Here is a 20266-nt window from a genome sequence, read left to right on the forward strand (position 1 = left end):
TTATCTCCTCATCTTTCAAATAAATGAATACATAAAAATTACAACTGCAAGGATTTTAGGTAATCTAAACAAATTGCTTCTAGCTTCTATGCATGTACCATCAAGTAATAACTAATAAAATCTCAATCATGGAGGATATCATACATAAGATAAAATCTTGCATGTGTTTCTTTAGTGCATTTGCTAAGTTCCTACTATGTTCCAGGAACTATGCATTCATCTAAAACTGAGTCATTGGGAAAAAATTTGGTGTGATGAATGTTAACAGCTGTGCATGGAAAAAAACTTCTGACCACAAGATGTGGAGCTGTAGTTTGTGTGATTGTCAAACACAAATGAGTCTTGGAAAATCAAAGGAAGTACAATTCGAGTAACAACTGAGTAACCATTATCAGGCCCGAACTGTTATATTTAGTTTTGGGCTTCATAATCTGAGACATTTGAACAAGTAGGCCCTATGCGGAGGATATGCTACGATAACACACAAGCAGCTTGGAAGCAGCTGAGTTGGTTACTATGAGAACATTTGGGAGATGTAGTTCTATTCCAGTATCTAAATGACCTTGGGGCTTATGCTCAAGAGGTCCCTGATGGGAAAGCCAAGGTCTATAGAACAAAAGTGCAATGAAACACAGTCCTGTAGAACGTACAACATGACTTAGTGAAATGGTGTCTAAAAACACAAGAAGTGCTAATTTTTCATGACTCAGAGACATGGAAGCTAATGCCTGAATGAGTCCTAAGGAATAGGTTAAAAGTGAAGTAGAAGAATTTCAACTACCATTATGAGAATTGGGTTGGGTCAGGCCAATTTCACTCTAACTTAATCCTCTGTGTCTGTTATACAGGCATAAAACATGTACCTGTGTTGTAGCTAAACTCAAATGCCAGGTAAAAAAACAATAATATGGAGGTAGGTTATTCTTCAAACAAACAAAATTATTTGGAGAATTGCCTAAATTAGAAAGCTTATCTGTTAATTTAACAGTGAAAATACATTTCTGAGATAACTTTTAATTCACAAAGTTTTTCTTTTTTTTTAAATGTTCCCTTAAAAAATATTTGTTTCTATTGGAAAGGCAGTTCACATTTATGGAGAGAAGCAGAGACAGAAATATCTGCTGGTTCACTTCCCAGCTGTAATGACTGGAGCTGAGCCGATCTGAAGCCAGGCGCTTCCTTTGGGTCTCCCACATGGGTACAGAATCCCAAGACTTTGAGCCATCCTCTATTGCTTTCCCAGGCCACAAGCAGGGAGCTGGATGGAAGTGGAGCAGCCAGGAGACAAATCAGTGCCCATATGGGATCCTGGTGCTTGCAAAATCAGGATTTAACCATTGAGCCATTCTTCTGGGCCCAAAGTTATTTTGTGTGTGTACTTAATAGATATGCAGGTTATATGCTTTGAGAATATTCATCTCACAAAAATAGAAAACATGATTTTTGGTTGCCAATTTTCAAACACAAGGCAATTATATGTATTTACTTATCTTTTCCTTGTGTTTAAATATGCTCATTAGTCAAACACAAAAATAAAATGCTTCTGCTTCATAGTAATGCCATGGATTAAATCACACCTGTGAACAGTATAATGGACTGGCAGGTTTTACTTTGAGAAACCTGTGACATAGAAGTTATCATGCTATAATGCCAACTTCAAAACTTTTAAAATTAGGCTTATTCTCTCTCCTTACCATATATTCATTGTAGAACACTAGGAGAAATTCTATTGTCAAAGAGAAAAAAATTGCCTTATTGTGTCATTACTGGAGACATTGCTGTGAACACCTTAGTACATTTCCTTCCTGACCTTTTTGGCCTTCATGTCTTATGCTTGTTTGTTGTACATACTTGTGATTGTATTGTATCTGCACTTTGTATCTTGCCTCCAAGGCACAGGCAGTTTCCTCTGTTTTTACAAACATTTTGACTACGTAATAATCCACCTGGAAGAGTCACAACTTTTTGTTAAATACCTTTTATAGTAGGCTACTTTGGTGATGTTATATTGAGTTTTATTTTGTTGTTGTTGTTTTTAAGATTTATTTTTATTGGAAAGGCAGACTTATAGAAAAGAGACACAGAGAGATCTTCTATCTGCTGGCTCACTTCCGAAATGGCCCCAATGGCCAATCTGAAGTCAGGAGCCAGGAGCCAGGAGCGTCCTCTGGGTCTCCTCTGCCACTTTCCCAGACCATAAGCAGGGAGCTGGATCAGAACTGGAGTAGCCAGGACATGAACCAGTGCCCATATGGAATGCCAATGCTTGAAGCTGGAGGATTAGCCTATTGAGCCATGATGCTGGCCTCAAGTTCTGCATCTTGAGCATTGCGTGATGAATTATCATTATAGCCTACGCTCTTCAGGAACTTAGAAAACCACCTTTCAGCCTAACGTGTAGCTCTTATAAAGGATATAAAAAAAGCTGACAACTGCTTATAATTCACTGCGCCAAGCTTTTTAACTGTTTCAGGTCAGAAAGCATGGCTTGGTAAGTTGGGCAAAATTCTAACCACACCTACTTCTAATCAGGGACTTCAGGTTCTTTCCCGGATGCTCCTTGGTTTAACAGTTTAGAGGAGGGAAGAGGCTAAACCATGGTCACTTCTCATTTAGTGTGGAGGAAGGTTTGTGTTCATCTTGGTTGCAAACATGTTTCTGCCAAGGAAAAACGTGTTTCTCTTCTGATAAGATAACACACTTTAAATAATCATGTTGGGTAATCTACTGGGTAGGTCTTGTTTGCTGCATTCTGCTGAGACTGTGGGTGCCTTCTGGATCTCCAGGACCACATCATGAAGGTCCTGAGGGAGTCTCCTCTTGATGTGCTACAAGAGACTTTGTGCATTTTCACACATAATCGGGTGTTGAAGTACTGGCTAGAGTCTCACATCAATAAAACCTTGCAAGGCAGCATGTGGATAGGGGAACAGGGTCCGATTGGGTACTGTTTGATAAAATGTAAGTATCTACTGGAGGATGAAGGTCCGATTGGAACTTACTGAGACAAATCTATAGGCAACTTTCAGATGTTGCCTAATGAATGTAGATCACTTGGAAAACGCCCCCTTTTTCTACAGATAAGAAGGGTATGTGAAAACACTTATGGTACTGCACGATCTAAGAGTCAATATGTCAGTGGTTTTCTTTCTCAGGCAGAGAGATTTATTTATTCATCCATTAGTGAGGCAAATTATGTGGCTGGTGCTACAGAGGTGAATGTTCACTTCTTTCCCTCAAAATGCTCAGGATAAGAACAGACATACTTAGACCATTTTTATTTGGTGTAGAAAAGAGGTACATTCGATTTGATAGAAATATTTTTTAAAGATTTATTTATTTTTCTTGGAAAGGCAGATTTACAGAGAGGCGAGACAGAGAGAAAGTTCTATCTACTGGTCTACTCCCTAAATGGCTGCAATGGCCAAAGATGAGCTGAGAGGCGAGACAGAGAGAAAGTTCTATCTACTGGTCTACTCCCTAAATGGCTGCAATGGCCAAAGATGAGCTGAGATGAAGCCAGGAACCAGGCGCTTCTTCTGGGTCTCTCACAAGGGTGCAAGGTCCCAAGGCTTTAGGCCATCGTCTACTACTTTCCAAGTCCACAAGCAGGGAACTGAATGGGAAGCAGAGCAGCTGGGATACAAACCAGTGCCCATATGGGATCTCAGTACTTGCAAGGTGAGGACTTTAGCCAACTGAGCCATCGTGGTGGGTCCTATAAAAATGTTTAGTTGGTGCCCGGCTTGGTAGCCTAGTGGCTAAAGTCCCTGTTTTGAACATGCTGGGATCCCATATGGGTGCTGGTTCTAATCCCAGCAGTTCCATTTCCCATCCAGCTCACTGCTTGTGGCCTGGAAAAGCAGTCGAGGATGGCCCAAAGCCTTGGGACCCTGCACCCTTGTGGGAGACCTGGAAGAAGATCCTGGCTTAGGATTGACGCAACACTGGCCGTTGCAGTCACTTGGGGAGTGAATCATCAGACAGAAGATCTTCCTCTCTGTCTCTCCTCCTCTCTGACTTTGCAATAAAAATAAATAAATCTTTAAAAATATATGTATGTCGGGCCTGGTGGCGTGGCCTAGCGGCTAAAAGTCCTCGCCTTGAACACTCCGGGATCCCATATGGGCGCCAGTTCTAATCCCGGCAGCTCCACTTCCCATCCAGCTCTCTGCTTGTGGCCTGGGAAAGCAGTCGAGGACGGCCCAAAGCTTTGGGACCCTGCACCCGCGTGGGAGACCTGGAAGAGGTTCCAGGTTCCCGGCTTTGGATTGGCGCAAACCAGCCCGTTGCGGCTCACTTGGGGAGTGAAACATCGGATGGAAGATCTTCCTCTCTGTCTCTCCTCTCTGTATATCCGGCTTTCCAATAATAATAAAATCTTTAAAATATATATATATATATATATATATATATATATATATATATATATATATTTAGTAAGGGCAGCCAACCCAGCCCAAGATGGGTAGGGATTTGGAGAGGTTATTGGAGAAGACCTCTTCGTGGCACCTATACCTGGACTTTTTTAAAAAATATATATTTTTTGAGACATAGAACAAGAGAGTGGGCTGCCGTCCACTGGTTTGCTGTCCAAATGTCCATAATGGCTGGAATCTGCAATGACCAGGGACAAGCCTAGGGCTGAATTTCACATCCCAGAGCAGAGCACTGACTGGGTCACCGGATATCTGCTAAAACACATCCTGAGCAGCAGGAGACCTGGATGGAATTCCAGGCTCCTGGCTTGGGCCTGGCTCCACCCTGGTGGTTGAGGGCATCAGGGGAAGGAACTAGGACACAGACAGCATCTCTCTTCCTGCCTTTTAAATAAATAAACATTCAAAAAATTCTTGGAAAATTGAAATTACCAAAAAAAAAAATCCAACATGTATTTAGATTTTTAAGAAATGCAATGATTCAGGTGTTCTGTGTGGAGAAATTTCAAAGCTTGGTCTGCAATTAAATTGTTCTAGAGATGAAGAATAAGGTAGAAACTGTAGATGATGGGAGTGCTATTTTCTTAATCTTCACCTTCTTGGTCTCTGGGATGCCTGCAGGTCAACTTTCAGATGTTTCAGCATCTGTTTTTCCTGTGAGAAACATGGTTGTTGCTCTCACAGGGGTGCTGTGGAGATGACGTGAAATATGTACAGCCAGGGAGTTAGCTTCGAGGTTAAGATGCCTGTGGTCCCACATCCCAACATCTGGGTCCCCTACCTGCTTCTGGTTCCCGATTCCAAGTTCCTGGATGCAGCAGTGTCGGCCCACTAATTGGGTTCCTAACACTGACTAGGAGACCTGGATTGAAGGCCCAGCTCCTGCATCCTGCCTTGGTTGCCAGCATTCGTGCGTGAAATAGCAGATGGTCCCGTTTTCCTTTTCAAATACAGAAAAAAAAATTAAAATGATACAGTGTATCCATCTTTGAGAGAACTTCATATCCCCTCTGGGCCATCTCCTGGTTTGTTTTTTTTTCCTCCATTCTGCCTCATGACTTTGTTGAAGAGGCTTTCAATAAAAAATCTCGTCACAAAGGCAGCTGATCGCGTGTACTCAAATTAAGCCCTCCCCCTTCCCCCCCAACAGCACTCCTGCAAGGCGAGGCCGCTGGCTGTATTCTGCGTGCCCTGCAGTTAGCATTCACCTTTGGCTTCAGAGCTCAGCTCTTGGCCAGCGAAACCACCACCTTTCTCAGCTGGACAGACCTGGGTCACTTTTCCGGCCACACCCTGCTCCTAACAATCTCAGTTTTCGTTCTGAAACCACTCTTACTGCCCGCGGTTGCCAAGAAGGACTCTGGCCCCTTCCTGAGGCCCATGCAAAGGTAATTTAATTCACCCAAATGGACCCAACCCAGCTTCGTCCTTCTGAGCTCCGTGAACTTTTCACCTTGGCTGAGGAGCCAATCCGCACCGCCGGCCCTTCATTTCAGTGGCTTCATTGCCACTTTCTTGAGCAGCAATGGGCTGTTCTTAAAAAAAAAAGCAGGAATTCAAGGGTCGCTGCAGGCAAGCACGTTAACTGCAAGCGGAGGCCGCCCTCGAGTCCCGGCACAGGGGCGAGGGCTTGCGGCTCTCACACACAGCGCCACACGACTGAGGAGCCGCCCGCCCGCCAAGGCGCCTCTCAGGCCCGGGCGGCCGGGACGCAGCGGCAGGGGCGGGGCCTGAGCGCGACAGGAAGGGGGCGTGGCCAGCGCGCGGGCGGGCCGCTCCCTGCCCCTCCCCCTCCGCTCTCCGCCCTACCCGGAGGTTCCGCCCCTCGGGTGACGTCACTGGCCAAGCCAGCCGGCGCCATTTTGAAAGTGGAGTCGCTTGCCCCTGTCGCTGAATTCGCCGTCGCTGTTGTAGCCGCCGCCGCTGCTGCCGCTGTCGCTGCTGGAGAAAGAGCACGAGCCGGAGAGCCCTAGAGTGAAACCCACCATCGGGCTGGCTGGTGTGCCCGCTGCACCTTTCTTCTCCCCCGGCCCCTGCCCTCTCCCCCCACAGGTGCCATCCGTCGCCATCCGCCCTCTCTACCCCCCCATCCTCAGGTGAGGGGGGTGAGTTCGAGAAGCCGAGACCCCGAGGAACCCAGCAGGGGCACCATTTGCAGCGCAACATGGCAGGTAAAGGAGAAATCCCATCTCGCCCACTGATAAGGCGCCGCTGCCTTCCTCCTCCCTCCATCACCCCCTAGCGACCGCCCGTGCCTCTCGGCCGAATCACGGGGCTCCCCCCCTCCACCCCCGGGATTTGAGGGAATTGGTCAAGTAGGGTAGGGTAGGGTAGGGTGGGGCGGGCAGGGCTCGGGGGAGGCGAGCGGTCCCTGTGAACTGGAAATGTGTTTGAAAATGAGGGCTGGAACCTTGGCTTGGGCGGGGTGGGGGTGGGGAGTGTGCCGGCGAACAGTGGGGTAAGGCGTGGGTGGGGCGCGTGGGGGCGTGCAGATTTGTTCCTACTGCTGGAGAGCCTGGTGTGTCCTCTCCCTCCCTGCCACCCTGCCTCCCGGCTGTTTTTGCGGATCTTCCTTCCTTTAATTCCTGTGTTTTTTTTTCCCCTCTGCTGCAAGCCTTCTTGGGTGTCCACACGTATTTTGCGCTGGGAAGGAAGAGCGCTTTGCAAGTTGAAATACATGGGGGAGGGGGGATTGTCTCGTGTGGTTTATTTATTTATTTATTTATTTATTTTACCCTATTGTGGCTTATGTATTTGTAGTTTCTTGAGATTGTGAGATTGGTATTTTTTTATTTGTTTGCAACCATCTCCTCTCTGATTCTTGCCCTTCACGGCCAAAAAATGCAAGGCCTTTAATGGACAGCAAGTTGAATGAAAAACGTGATTTAAACTTCGCGTTCTGCATGTTATCTTTTGTACAGATGTGATCTTCACGGAATGGTGAAGTTGTGTATTTCAGGGGTATAATTAGTCAAAGGGAGAGAGATTGAGGCAAAAGATTGCAATAAAAAAAAATTTACAGAGGAAACCAGTTAGGAAATATTTAGGAAGGAAGCGTGCCAGTGTTACTGCTTTGAGGATAATTTTTGTGTGTTTTATTGTAACTGAGTATCTTCCTGAACTAGTAGAATCAATTCTAGATTTAGATTTTTTTTTTCTGCTTTAGATCCGGGGTATTTTCACCGTTTCTGTTTCAGTGCGTCGAAGTGAAATAGAGGAATGTTGAGAGTTCAGTAGTTTGCTTTTCATTTTTCAGTATTTTTATAATCAAATCTTCCTGACAGCTGATTTTTTTATTTAAATGCTTTTTGGTAATTGAATCTCTTAAGAAGTTAACGTATTGGCTTGCGGTTTGTTATAAGCAAGTTGCTCTTTGGAATAGTTGAATAATAAGAGATTAAATTTTTTTTTTTTTTGCACAAGATGATGACAAGTTAGGAAAATGAGTTCTTTGCTAGGTCTTTGGATTTGAGGGGGATAGGGTTAAGGGAGTAAGAGCAGGGTTCCTTGCAATATGCATTTCAGTTTCTTTTTCTCTCTGGATCTAGTGATTGGGAAGAAATGGGTGTTGCATCTGCTGTGTGTGCTTAGCAGTCGTTACTCCTCACCCAGGCAGTAATGCTCCTGAACTTGCCTCTTCCGTGTTGCATGGTAGTTAACCTTGTGAACTCTTCTGCATAGTTTTTGCACCCCTGAAATCTAACTTTCCTTACTTTTTTCGGGTGGGTCCTCTTTGAATGTAAGTCTGTGAAGGTGCTTGAAAAGAAAATGGAGACCAAATTTGGGACGTATGTACAGTGACAATGATAGATGATATGCTTTTAAATATTTCATACCTGGAATCTTTGAATCCTGAGCCAATTGTGAGAGACAAACATTGCTCTAAGTCCGTGCTCTCAGAGGTGGTTGTATGTGGGCAGTCCTAAGTTGTTAGTATCATGCGAACCATGGATACCATCTTTGTGTTCAGGAGAGTAAACATGAACAGAACTCAGTTTTAATTGCCATGTTTTTCTTTTTCCAGGAGCTGGAGGAGGGAATGATATTCAGTGGTGTTTTTCTCAGGTGAAAGGAGCAGTAGATGATGATGTAGCAGAAGGTAAGAAAGTGGTAAATAATGCAAAACTTGAATAGAGAATCATTTCAAAATCTTAATGAAGGATTTCCCTGAAGCTGTGCCTGTTCCAGTTTTAAGAACATTTTGTGGTTAAATTATCCAAGAAATGCAAGAATGGTTTCAAGAGTCATCTCTCAAAGCAGTCTTAAATCACATCTTGTTTTGTTGTCTTGATTTATATTGCTTTTCCCCTGCATTTACATGAAAGTGACACCTGTAAAATCATTCTCAAAGCTTTGAGGTTTCTATGGCAAAAGATTTGGTTGTTATGTAATTTCACAAACAAATAAATGGTGATGCCTTTTGTGTTTGTGCATCGTTTCTGGAGAATTAAGCTTAGATAGGTGCTGTCAATGTTTAGTTCAGAAGCATTCTTAAAGCATCTTTGATTTGTAAGGGAAGGTTTTTAGCTTCTTTTGAACTTGTGTACTTTGGAAGTGCAGTCTTGATTGGCATATTCTGTGAAGAAGTGCTGGCTTAAATAACTCATTTTAGTGTTTTCCAGGAATTAATTTAGGTTGGTAAGAAAATAACAATACTGTGGTTTTACAGCTTGTTTTTGTTAGCTAATTATTTTTATGGCAACTGGAAACTCATCAGTTGAAGTATGAGTGTTTTCTCTGCAAACTTGTTAATGTATTTCAAAAGTTCATGCAAAGTTTTGAATCCTCAAGGTTCTGCATTCATTTGAGGCAGTAGAGACATTATTCCAAAGCAGTTGCATCATTCAAAAATGGTGCTTAAAATTTGTTTTACCTGTGTAGTGCATCTTGAATTATAGCAGTTAAAACTCAGATAACGTATGTATTTCAGATTCGTAAAAATCTAATGAAATATATACATCATGTTTCTCAAGATGGCTTTCTCCCTATATTGAGATCTTATTTCTGACCCACAGTCTGTAGACTGCTGCTTAAAAATTTTTGTAGGTGGTGGTGGTATAATGACCTTTGTGTGGGGCTAAGGAATGCTTGGTTTTGCTTGTGTTAATGTTATTCTTCATGAAGTGTCTGAGCGGAGTAGTGACTCCTAAAGGAAATCAGTCATACATAATATATTTGACATATTTTACAAAATTCTTATGTTCTTTTCTCTTGGTTCCTCATCCATTTTTCATGTAAGAAACCAGAAACTTGAGACTCACTTAGGGTCACACAGAGTGCATCAAATTTTTCTGGAGAAGCTGTGTTTGACTTGTTTTGAGAAGTAAATCCTAAACTCAAGGGAGGAGTCTTGCATTACTTGTTTGTAATTCATTGCCTGTTGAATAATAGTCACTCAAGTGTTGGATTGTTACTTCTGTGTTGTGGAACCTGACCAAGTTGTGAGAGTGCTATAAATGTGGAAAAACATTTCTTGGTTGGATTCCATGTATTTCCTTTATCAAAGGTCTCCTAAATGCTGAACACTGAGATGTCTAGAACATAAACCCTGCCCTCATGGAGCTGCTATTTTATTAGAACTTAAGGCAGAAAAACAGCATGACTTCTAATTAATCACAAGTTTATGCTTCAAACAGAACGTCAGTTACCCAAGGGAACAGATTGAGTTTGTGGTAGATGAGGGTTACGTTGCAAAATTCACTGAGAAATAGAAATGATAATATGTGTTTTCCATGAACTTTCTGAAGACCTTTTGTATGTAATAAAGTTCTTGAGATTATCAAATATTTTTTAGATGCTGAACATTCTTTGAATGCTAAAATTTATCATATTTTATTAAAATGATTTGTTCCAATATGTGTCTATAAAATGTACTAAATATAAAAAGTACCCACTTTTCAGTCATAATCCTGCTTTAATCTTTTTGTATATTATAATTTGCCTAGTATTGTATTTTTGGTAAGGGAAGATTTTGCTGTTCTGAAGTAAAATATGATTATTAATAGATTCTTTTCCCCCCAAATATAGGCTAAAAGCTGAACAAGTTATATCTGGCTCTACCTTTCACTTTTAACTTGCCTATTTTTTGTTAATGATACATCTCGGCTTTGGCAGCAAAGGCTGCACAGTATGCCTCTTGCCTTGTATATGCAGTGGGCTCTTGGGGCAAACCATCTGCTTCTCTGCAGTGCTTTAATCTTCACATATCCCCTTTTCACCTTTGTTCAGGTTTGTACTTTTATCTGGAATGCAGTAATTTCCTAAATGATTTGCTGGTTTTTTGTCCTGTTTCACTTCTCAGTAAGTTTAAATCCTAGTGTTGTCATTTTCCTTAGAAATCAATTTTGAGTCACTGTTTCCACTGGATTAGGAACTAAGTTGGAACATTTCAGCCTATGTCCAGTGTGGTCTCGTGCTCTTAACTTGCTGCTGCATAGTTAAGGATCCAGTTAAATGGATACTGATCTTCAGACAAGTCCTATATACTCTTGCTTCTGGATCTTTGTTTTTGCTGCTCTTACCTTGAAATGCAAGACACTGCTACAGGTCAGATCAGAATCCTACCCTGCTTTTAAGTCAGGGGTAGAGCCTTTTTTGTGTGATACTTTTGGAAATATTTTTTAGTAGGATTGTGTTATTACCTGCTGATATATTGTGAGCTTAGTGCAGGACTAATTGGTGTTCTATGTGGGACATCTGTTAAAAAAAATGCTGTGCCTATAACAATGCCTGGTATACAGTAGGTGCTGAATATTTGCTGAATTGAAGGATTTCCAGGGCTGTTGGTGTTACTGGTACTAGTAAATAGTATTAGTGTTATTGATACTAAAGGGGAGGAAAACAGATGAAAGGGTAATTGAGATGTACTTTTGTAAGTGTAGATTTATACTTGGCATGGTTTTAACTGGATTGATGGCATACTGCTGTGTAATGCCAAGAAGAGACCTTAGCTTTTTATTTTGTCTCTGACACAATCTGATAAATGTTTCTTTGGATAAGTACGTCTCCGGGTTCTTGTATGCTTAAATAAATTAATTCTGTGGTTTTTATACTCTAATCTTTATTCTGAAGATGTGTTAACAAGAAACAGTACAGCAGTATTGTTGCTAAGTTAATTGAATGTTGGACTGCCTAGTGGGCTTAAAAATAGATATTGATGGACATAGTATGACTGGTCAATGGCTAAATCCTCACCTTGCAAGCACCAGGGTCCCATGTGGACACCAGTTTGTGTCCTGGCTGCTCCATTTCCAATCCGGCTCCCTACGGCCTGGGGAAGCATTGAAGGATGATTTAAGTCCTTGGGACCCTGCCCCTGCATGTGAGACCAGGAATAAGCTCCTGGCTCCTAGCTTTGAATTGGCTCATCTCCAGCTGTTGTGGTCATTTGGGGAGTGAACTGGAGGATGGAAGATTTTTCTGAAATCTTAAAAAAAAAAATTTCTGTGATTGGAAGTGTTCACCATCATTCCATACAATACTGCTTTTGACTGAGGAACTCACTGCACAGAAAAATAAATAAAAGTCTAGAAGCAGGCCTGTGCTTCTCTTGGTGCTCTGTCCCTTGAAATGGTAGGCCCAATAGAGCCTGCTGGGCCATAGAAACAGCACAGTGTTTACTGGACCTCATTACTCAAGGCTTAGAACTTTTAGTACATTGTAAAGCTAAGACAGAACTTGACATTTGACCATGTATATTCTTGCTATCTTTTGGCCCATCTAGGCCTTCTGAGTACATTTACAGTCTGCATTGGGCTAGTCTATTTTCAGGCCTTCAGGCAGCCTGAAATGATTGTTACAGCTAGTGCAGCTCCTTGTCTTAAAGAAGGGTGCGGCACTAAATATCACTCTGATATTTTCTTCTCACTAAGATACTGTCTATTGTGCATGTTTTTACTTTAATCTTAGAGTAGCAATAATGACATCATATTGTATATTTCTGATAGGCTGTATTTATTGACAGCTATCAGAGAGGCACTGGGTAAGAGAGTCTGGACTTGGGACAAGCCTGCATTGTTTGAATCCTCCTTAGTCACTCATTAGCTGTATAATCTTGGACAAATTAATTTATCTCTTTTTGCCTGTTTCTGTAAAAGTGGGTAACAGTAAAGGCATGTCTTAACCGTGTTTTGGTGATTAAATGAATGTATGCACATAGAACAGTACCCAGTGCATAAGCGAGAGCTTTATTAGGATTTAGGTATAACGTTTATAGCAAGTAAAGGAGAATTATTGGGAGAAAGAGGAAGCCATGGAATTGCTTTTAAATGCCACTGAGAATTTCTTGTCCAAAGGAAATAGTTGGTCTATTATATGTTTTATACATGTTTTTTGATTCTAAGATTAAAGTTCAAAAACATTCAAAACTAAGCTAGGGTTTAGAGTCACATACCAAACTGGTAAGCCTAAAATAAAAACCATGTAGTAATTACTGCAAAAATCAATGTAGTGGTTACCTTTAAGAGGTGGGAAGGAGTGAGTTGTGACTGGGAAGAACTGGAAGGACAGTCATTCAGCTGTTACATGCTGTATTTCTCCATGCCTAATTACTTTCTGGAGAAATAACATGAAATTTGTATGTTTTGTTAATTTACTTCTCAAGTGAATGAAAGCTAAGCTGTTAGCTAGCATTTTTTATTTATTTTTATATTCATTAATTACATTGTATTATGTGACACAGTTTCATAGGTACTTGGGTTCTCCCCACCCCTCCCCAAACCCTCACACCATGGTGGATTCCTCCACCTTGTTGCATAACCACAGTTCAAGTTCAGTTGAGATTCCCTCATTGCAAGCATATACCAAACATAGAGTCTAGCATCTTATTGTCCAGTCAAGTTCAACGGCTTCTTAGGTATACCCTCTCTGGTCTGAAGGCAGAGCCAGCAGAGTATCATCCCGATCTATTAAAAGCTCCAACATACCATCAGCAAAAAATTTACATCATTATGGAATTAATTGACATAGTAATGAGTAACCAATATGTTAAAAATAAATGTGAGTTCTTAACCACCTTCTGTGACCACCTCATTGACATTTCAATTTTAGTTTATGCACAACATATAACATACATAACATAACATGTTGTACATAGCATCATATCATCTTAAATTAAGGCAAACATGTGGTATTTAACCTTTTGGGATTGGCTCATTTCCCTTAGCATTATGGTTTCCAGTTTGGCCCATTTGACCACAAAGAACTGCATTTTGTTTTTTTTAATAGCTGAGTAGTATTCCATGGAGTAGATAAACCATAGCTTTTTTATCCAATCCTCTGTTGATGGGCATTTTGGCTGCTTCCATGTTTTTGCAGTTACTGATTGTGCTGCTATGAACATAGGAGTGCATGTTGGTTTCTCATAAAACAAGTGTTCTGGTTATATTCCTAGGAGTGCTGTTGCCGGATCATACGGTATGTTGATTTTGAGTTGTTTAAATGTTCTCCATACTGATTTTCATAGAGGCTGTACCAGCCTGCAGCCCCACCAGCAGTGGAGTAGGGTTCCCTCCCCCCAACCCCCAACCTTGCCAACAAGTGTTGTTGGTGCTTTTATTCATGTGGGCCAGTCTTACTGGCGTTAGGTGGTACCTCATTGATGTTTTAATTTGGATTTCCCTTATTGCCAGGGAACTTGAGCATTTTTTCATATGTTTATTTGCCATTTGGGTTTGTTCCTTTGTGAAGTGTTTGCCCATTTCCCATGCCCATTTCTTGAGTGGCTTGTTTGTTTTGACATTTTGGCTGTTTTGTAGTTCTTTGTATATTCTGGAGATTAGCCCTCTATCACCTATGTCGTGTGGGAAGATCTTCTCCCATTCTGTGGGTTGCTTTTTTACTTTGTTGAATATTTCCCTTGCTGTACAGAAGCTTCTTAGTTTGATGAGATCCCATTTGTTTATTCTGGTCTTGATTGCTGTTGCCTTTGGTGTCCTTTTTAGTAAGTCGGGACCTACCCCTAGATCTTGCAGAGTATTTCCAACATTTTCTTCCAAAAGTTTGAAGGTTTCTGGATGTAGGTTTAGATCTGTTATCCATTTAGATTTGATCTTAGTGTATGGTGAGAGATGTGGGTCTGCCTTTTTGTTTCTGCAGGCTATTAACCAGTTGTCCCAACAGCATTTATTGAACAGACCTTCCCATTTGCGTGGATTGTCGTTTGTCTTTTTGTCAAAGATTATTTGGCTGTATCTGTGTGGGTTCCCTTCTGGTGTTTCTATTCTGCTCCATTGATCTTCCTTTCTATCTTTGTGCCAGTACCAGGCTGTTTTGATAACCACTGCCCTATAGTATGTCCAGAGGTCCGGAACTGTGATTCCCCCTGCTAACTTCCTGTTCTTCAGGATGGTTCTAGCTATCTGTGGTTTTTTGTGTTTCCAGATAAACCTTTGAATCATTGTTTCCAGTTCCATGAAGAATGTTTTGGGCAATTTGATTGGGATTGCATTGAATGTATATATTGCTTTTGGCAGTATAGACATTTTAATGATATTGATTTTACCTATCCAGGAGCATGGGATGTTACTCCATCTTTTGAGATCTTGTTCAATTTCTTTTTTAAGTAGTTAGTAGTTTTCTTCCCATTTCTCCTTGCTTCGTGTTACTGTGGTCAAATTAGCAGTACTTTCACTATCATGACTGTCAGTGTTCACTGCAGAAATAGTAGTGCTCTGTGTTTGCTCAATTTATTTTTCTTGGAGAAAATAACTGGGTGTTTATTTAATTTGCATTTTTATAATATGTCCTTGGATATTTCAAATATTGTAACGTATACAGAGTAGTGTAATGAATTTCCATCTTCCAACATCAACTTGTGTGTGGCCAATGCTGCCCCTTGTGTCACTTGACCCTTTTCTATTCCTTAATTGTCTACTAAAAAAAATATTGTTTACAAAGTTTGAGTTCAAAAACAAAATTTATGTAAAAATGAAACAGTAAGGAATTTTTTCTAGTGATTTCCTACATTAGTTTTTTTTATGATTTGTATTTAATTTTTCTGCTAGTTCACTCCCCAACTGCTACAAAAGTTGTGGCTGAACTGAGCTGAAGCTGGCACCAGGAGCTTCTGGGTCTCCCACATGGGTGCAAAGGCCCATGGACTTGGGCTGCCCTCAGTAGACCTCCCAGGCCATTAGTAGTGAGCTCGATTGAAAGTGGAGTAAGCAGGACTTGAACAGGTACTCATATGGGATGGTGGTGCTGCAGGCTGAAGTCTTAGCTTACAATGCCGCAGTACCAGCTCTGTTGAGACTTACTTTGAAAGAGCGAGAGGTAGATTTTCCATCTGCTGATTGAACACACACCCCCCATGGCTGCAAAAACCAATACTGGGCCATGGCAAAGCCAGGAGCTCTGTCTGAGTGTTACGTGGATACAGGCCCATGCACTTGGGCCATCTTGTGCTGCTTTCCCAGGGACATGAGCAGGGAACGGGATTGGACAAACTATTGCACATAACCTCCATACCACAAAGCTGACCCTGGAAATTTTTTTCATAAAATCTTTTATTTATAAGACTTAACTGTTTGCTTGAAAAGCAAATTGACAGAGCAAATGCATGCTTTTCCAACTGCTGATTGATTCCCCAAATGGCCAGCAAGGCCAAGGAGTTGGGCCATCTTCTGCTGCTTTTTCACAAGCCATTAGTAATGTCGAAAGTAGAGCAACCTTGACGGTGCTTGTGTGGGATGTGCTGTGCTGTGCTGTGCTATGCTTTGCTGTGGTGCCAGCTCCTAGAATATGTTTTTTCAAATGGCAAATTCTAATAGTGTCTTAAGTAATAATGTAAGTAAAACATTGAAGATATGAGTAATCCTTACAGATTTATAAAAACATGGGTTTTATAAATATATTCTATATATTTAGTACCTTAGTATAAACAGATTTGAATCTTTTGTGGAATAGTGTGCATGTTAGATTTAAGTAATAAGATAAATCAGTAGAAACAATATTAGAGGGTAGTTTTGTGGATTTCAAATTAGTGACACATCTGTTCTATTCCAAAACCTGTGGCAAAGGTCATATTTAACATTCTTTCCTCTCTGACATGTGACATAGCACATTCTCATAACACTAGAATTAATACTGAGGCCTGGTGCATTTTTCTCTTGCAGCTGCATAAAATAGCGTGAACTTGCTATTAAATAATGTTAAAGGCAATGTGTAGCATATTAGTTTCCTTGTGTTACAATTTTTCCATTCATTTATTGGTAAATTATGGATAATGTCTCTTAAAAGTGCATTGATACTTTGTTTCAAATTATTAAAATTAGCCAAAAATTTACTATTTTAACAGTATCTAGTAAGTGAACTAAATTTTAAATTCATCCCTGAGCCTGACGCGTTAGCCTAACAGATAAAGTTAATCCCGGCAACCCCGCTTTCCATCTAGCTCCCTGCTTGTGACCTGGGAGAGCAGTCAAGTACAGCCCAAAGCCTTGGGACCCTGCATCATTGCATGGGAGGCCCAGAAGAAGGTCCGGGCTCCTAGCTTTGGATCAGCTTAGCTCCAGCCGTTGTAGCTACTTGGGGAGTAAATCAGGAGATGGAAGATCTTCCTCTGTGTCTCCCTTCGTCTCTGTATATCTGATTTTCCAACATAAATAAATAAATCCTTAAAAAAAAAGACTCACATCCCTGAAAATTGTGGGAAAAGCAGTATTTTATTAGGTCAGTAAAGAAGTTCCTACATGTGTCTACACATATGTATTTGCTTAGTCTTTTTTAAAGTTACAGGAAGACAAGTAAATATTTTAAATTTTTTCAGTATTAAATGGCTAAATTTTGAAGATTGGAGATGTTTTTGATAACATACTTAATTATAGCTTTTTTCCTTTTTGTTAACCTGATAATTAAAATCATCAGAAGTAGCCTCCTTAGTAGAAAGAAGAGATAGAGGCCTGCATTCAAAATACTTAGTGTGTAATTCACAAGTTGCTATAAATGTTAAAAAAATACTATATGATGAGATGGCAGGGCCTTAAATAAGCAACAGTTGCATTTATTAAATGCTTAGCCATGAAACACTGGTTTTATATGTTCATTAATATTGAAAAAAGTCAGTGAAATAAGTAGATTGATATTGGAAAGCTCAATTGTGTAATATTAAGCAGGTTGGAATACTGGATTTGTGTTTTCAAAAACTTTTCTCATGTAGTTTTTTTTTTTTTTTTTTTTAAAGATTTATTTTATTTCTATTACAAAGTCAGATATACTGAGAGAAGGAGAGACAGAGAGAAAGTGGAGCCGCCGGGATTAGAACCAGCAGCCATATGGGATCAAGGCGAGGACCCCAGCCACTAGGCCACGCTGCTGAGCCCTCATGTAGTTTTAAATTGCAAAGTTTGATCTTTTAGTCCAGGTGAAAGGTTATTAATTGGGTTTACTTATATAATGTTTAGTAATTTTTTTGTTTTGAATTAATGAAATCAGTTTGGAGTGTTAGTTTTCTGCTGATGCGTTATAGCTGTGATGTCTATGGATGGTTGAAAGGCCTTGGTGAACCTTTAGTTGAGAGTAAAAAACTGTGACTCTACACATGGGTTTTTTGTTTTTTCCTGTTTGGAAAGAATCAGTTGTGAAGTCAGAACTGTATTCAAAATGATGCTAAGGTGACATTTACATTTACTGTTATGTTGATATTTACCTTCAGTGGTATAAAAGTTGTGTAAATAAATCTGACATGTCGGCATGAATCATGACAGTGACTTCAAACAGCACCAGTCAAGGTAATCTTCATTTCCATGTACAAATAGTTTAGGGGGGGAAAAAAGACACATTTTACTTAAGACTCTCCTTCATGAAGCAGTAAAAACTGTTTTACTCCTGACTCGAGTACATGTTCCAAAAGTTTTGAGAGTTAAATACTCTAAAATGCCAGGGCCTAACGGAAACCGGGATCCAGGTCTCCGGCCTCTGTGACAGGGACATAGTTACTGGACAATGGCCTCCCAGGATCTGCATTAGCAGGGATTCCTCCCAGGAATTAGCCCCGACATCAGCCTCATCACAACAGTCTCTTAACACTCTGCAGGGATAAAATGGAAAACAGGCCATAAGTCCTTGTGCTGGACTACCAGCTATTTGAATTTCAAGCTGTGCTGTTTCCATGGATTTTTTTTTTTTTTTTTTTCAGAAATACAGACATTGTTTAGACTTCACTGTTCAATGATAATGGACCTTTTCTCAAATGAGCAATGATCCTATTTATTGCTTTTTTTTTTTTAAGGATCTATTTTTCTTTTTTGTTCGTTTTTTTAACTACCCTGGTAATATTTATTAGGGATCAATAATTTGTAAATTTTTCATAACACCAAACATTCTTCTTAGACATATAAACACACATATGTGACCCCATCTGCACCAGCCACACTCATACAGATGCTGATGTAGATTTCCACACAGGCAGACTTGAAAAGATTTTAAAAATTAGAGAATAAATGGCACATTGAAGAATAAAGCTTTAAGAATACAAAGTTTGATTTTTTTTTCCTGAGTTTTTCCCTAATATTCAGTCATAAAACCTCATTGTATCAACCAGTTTTTAAGGGGAGCATTTCTGCCCAGACTTTCCCTGAATGACACAGCGGATAGAAAGGAGTTATTAGTTCCACTCTGCTCTTGTTCCCTATGTGGTCTCCATTTTGCAAAGCTGACATCAGGCCATCAAATCTCATGCACTGGTTGCCAGTAAAAATTCGACAGAAATCACGTTTAATTTGAAAAAAATGCAAATTGTAACAAATGTGTCTTTCAGAATATTCTGAGGCTCAGAGAATGCTCTTATCTTATTGAGCACGTTAAGAGGATCTATTTTTCTGAAAGAGTTACAGCAAGGGAGAGACAGATCTTCTTTCTGCTGGTTCACTCTCCAGATGGCTGCATTTGCTAGGGTTGGGCCAGACGGAGGCCACAATCCAGGAGCTTCTTTGGAACCACCCATGTGGTTGGCATGGTGGGACAAACTAGTGCCCATTTGGGATGCTAGTGTCACAGGGAGCAGCTTCATCCACTACTCACTATTCCACAATGTTGACTCTAACCCTGTCTGTTTAATAAATAGTATTTATTGCTTGTGATAAAACTTGGGGCTTCAAGCAAAAATTAAAATAGTGGAAAATGCGTTTCTGCCATCATGAGCTGGATAGCTTCCAAGTATACTTTCAAAGATTTTCAGATGGGCCTGGCGCTATAGCCTAGTGGCTAAAGTCCCATATGGGTGCTGGTTCTAATCCCAGCAGCCCTGCTTCCCATCCAGCACCCTGCTTGTGGCCTGGGAAAGCAGTCGAGGATGGCCCAAAGCCTTAGGACCCTGCACCCACGTGGGAGACCAAGAAGAAGCTCCTGACTTTGGATCGGCGCAGCACCGGCCGTTGTGGTCACTTGGGGAGTGAAACATCACACAGAAGATCTTCCTCTCTGTCTCTCCTCCTCTCTGTATATCTCACTTTGCAATAAAAAAAATCTCCAAGGGAAAAAAAAGATTTTTCAGGTGAATTTAGTACTAATAACTTAGTAGTATTGTCAGTTTTACAAATGACATGTGTTGTGAAAAGTGCAGATTAGTTAATTGGTGTGTAAAAGTGCAGGTTAGATTAAGGATTTTAATTCAGCAGGCCATTGCCATGTTTTTTGATCCCATAAACTTTAAGAAGCTACCATTTGTTGATTTTTGGTTTAATGTAAAAGGTACATCTATAATTACTTCAGAAACTATTAAAATACTTATTCCCAATTACATGTCTGCATCTGCATTTTCTTCGCTCTTTTTTTTTTTAATTAATTTTTTTTTTTTATTGGAAAGTCAGATTTACAGAGAGTGGGGACAA

At 40.6% G+C, this 20266-nt stretch overlaps 1 protein-coding gene across 2 annotated transcripts in view; it reads left to right on the forward strand.

The window, feature by feature from the left end:
• The first annotated feature begins 6284 nt into the window (after positions 1-6284).
• The window catches only part of PPP2R2A (protein phosphatase 2 regulatory subunit Balpha), an 83120-nt gene continuing 69138 nt past the window's right edge, over positions 6285-20266 (forward strand). The window contains exons 1-2 of one of the 2 annotated variants that reach the window (XM_058670039.1): positions 6285-6610; positions 8464-8538. In XM_058670039.1, coding sequence (XP_058526022.1) covers positions 6604-6610; positions 8464-8538 — 82 coding nt within the window. In that variant the 5' untranslated portion in view covers positions 6285-6603. The remainder of the gene's footprint in view (positions 6611-8463; positions 8539-20266) is intronic. The other variant, XM_058670040.1, reaches the window with a different exon arrangement.

Source organism: Ochotona princeps, chromosome 11 (genome assembly GCF_030435755.1).
Source record: "Ochotona princeps isolate mOchPri1 chromosome 11, mOchPri1.hap1, whole genome shotgun sequence".
Classification (NCBI taxonomy): domain Eukaryota; kingdom Metazoa; phylum Chordata; class Mammalia; order Lagomorpha; family Ochotonidae; genus Ochotona; species Ochotona princeps.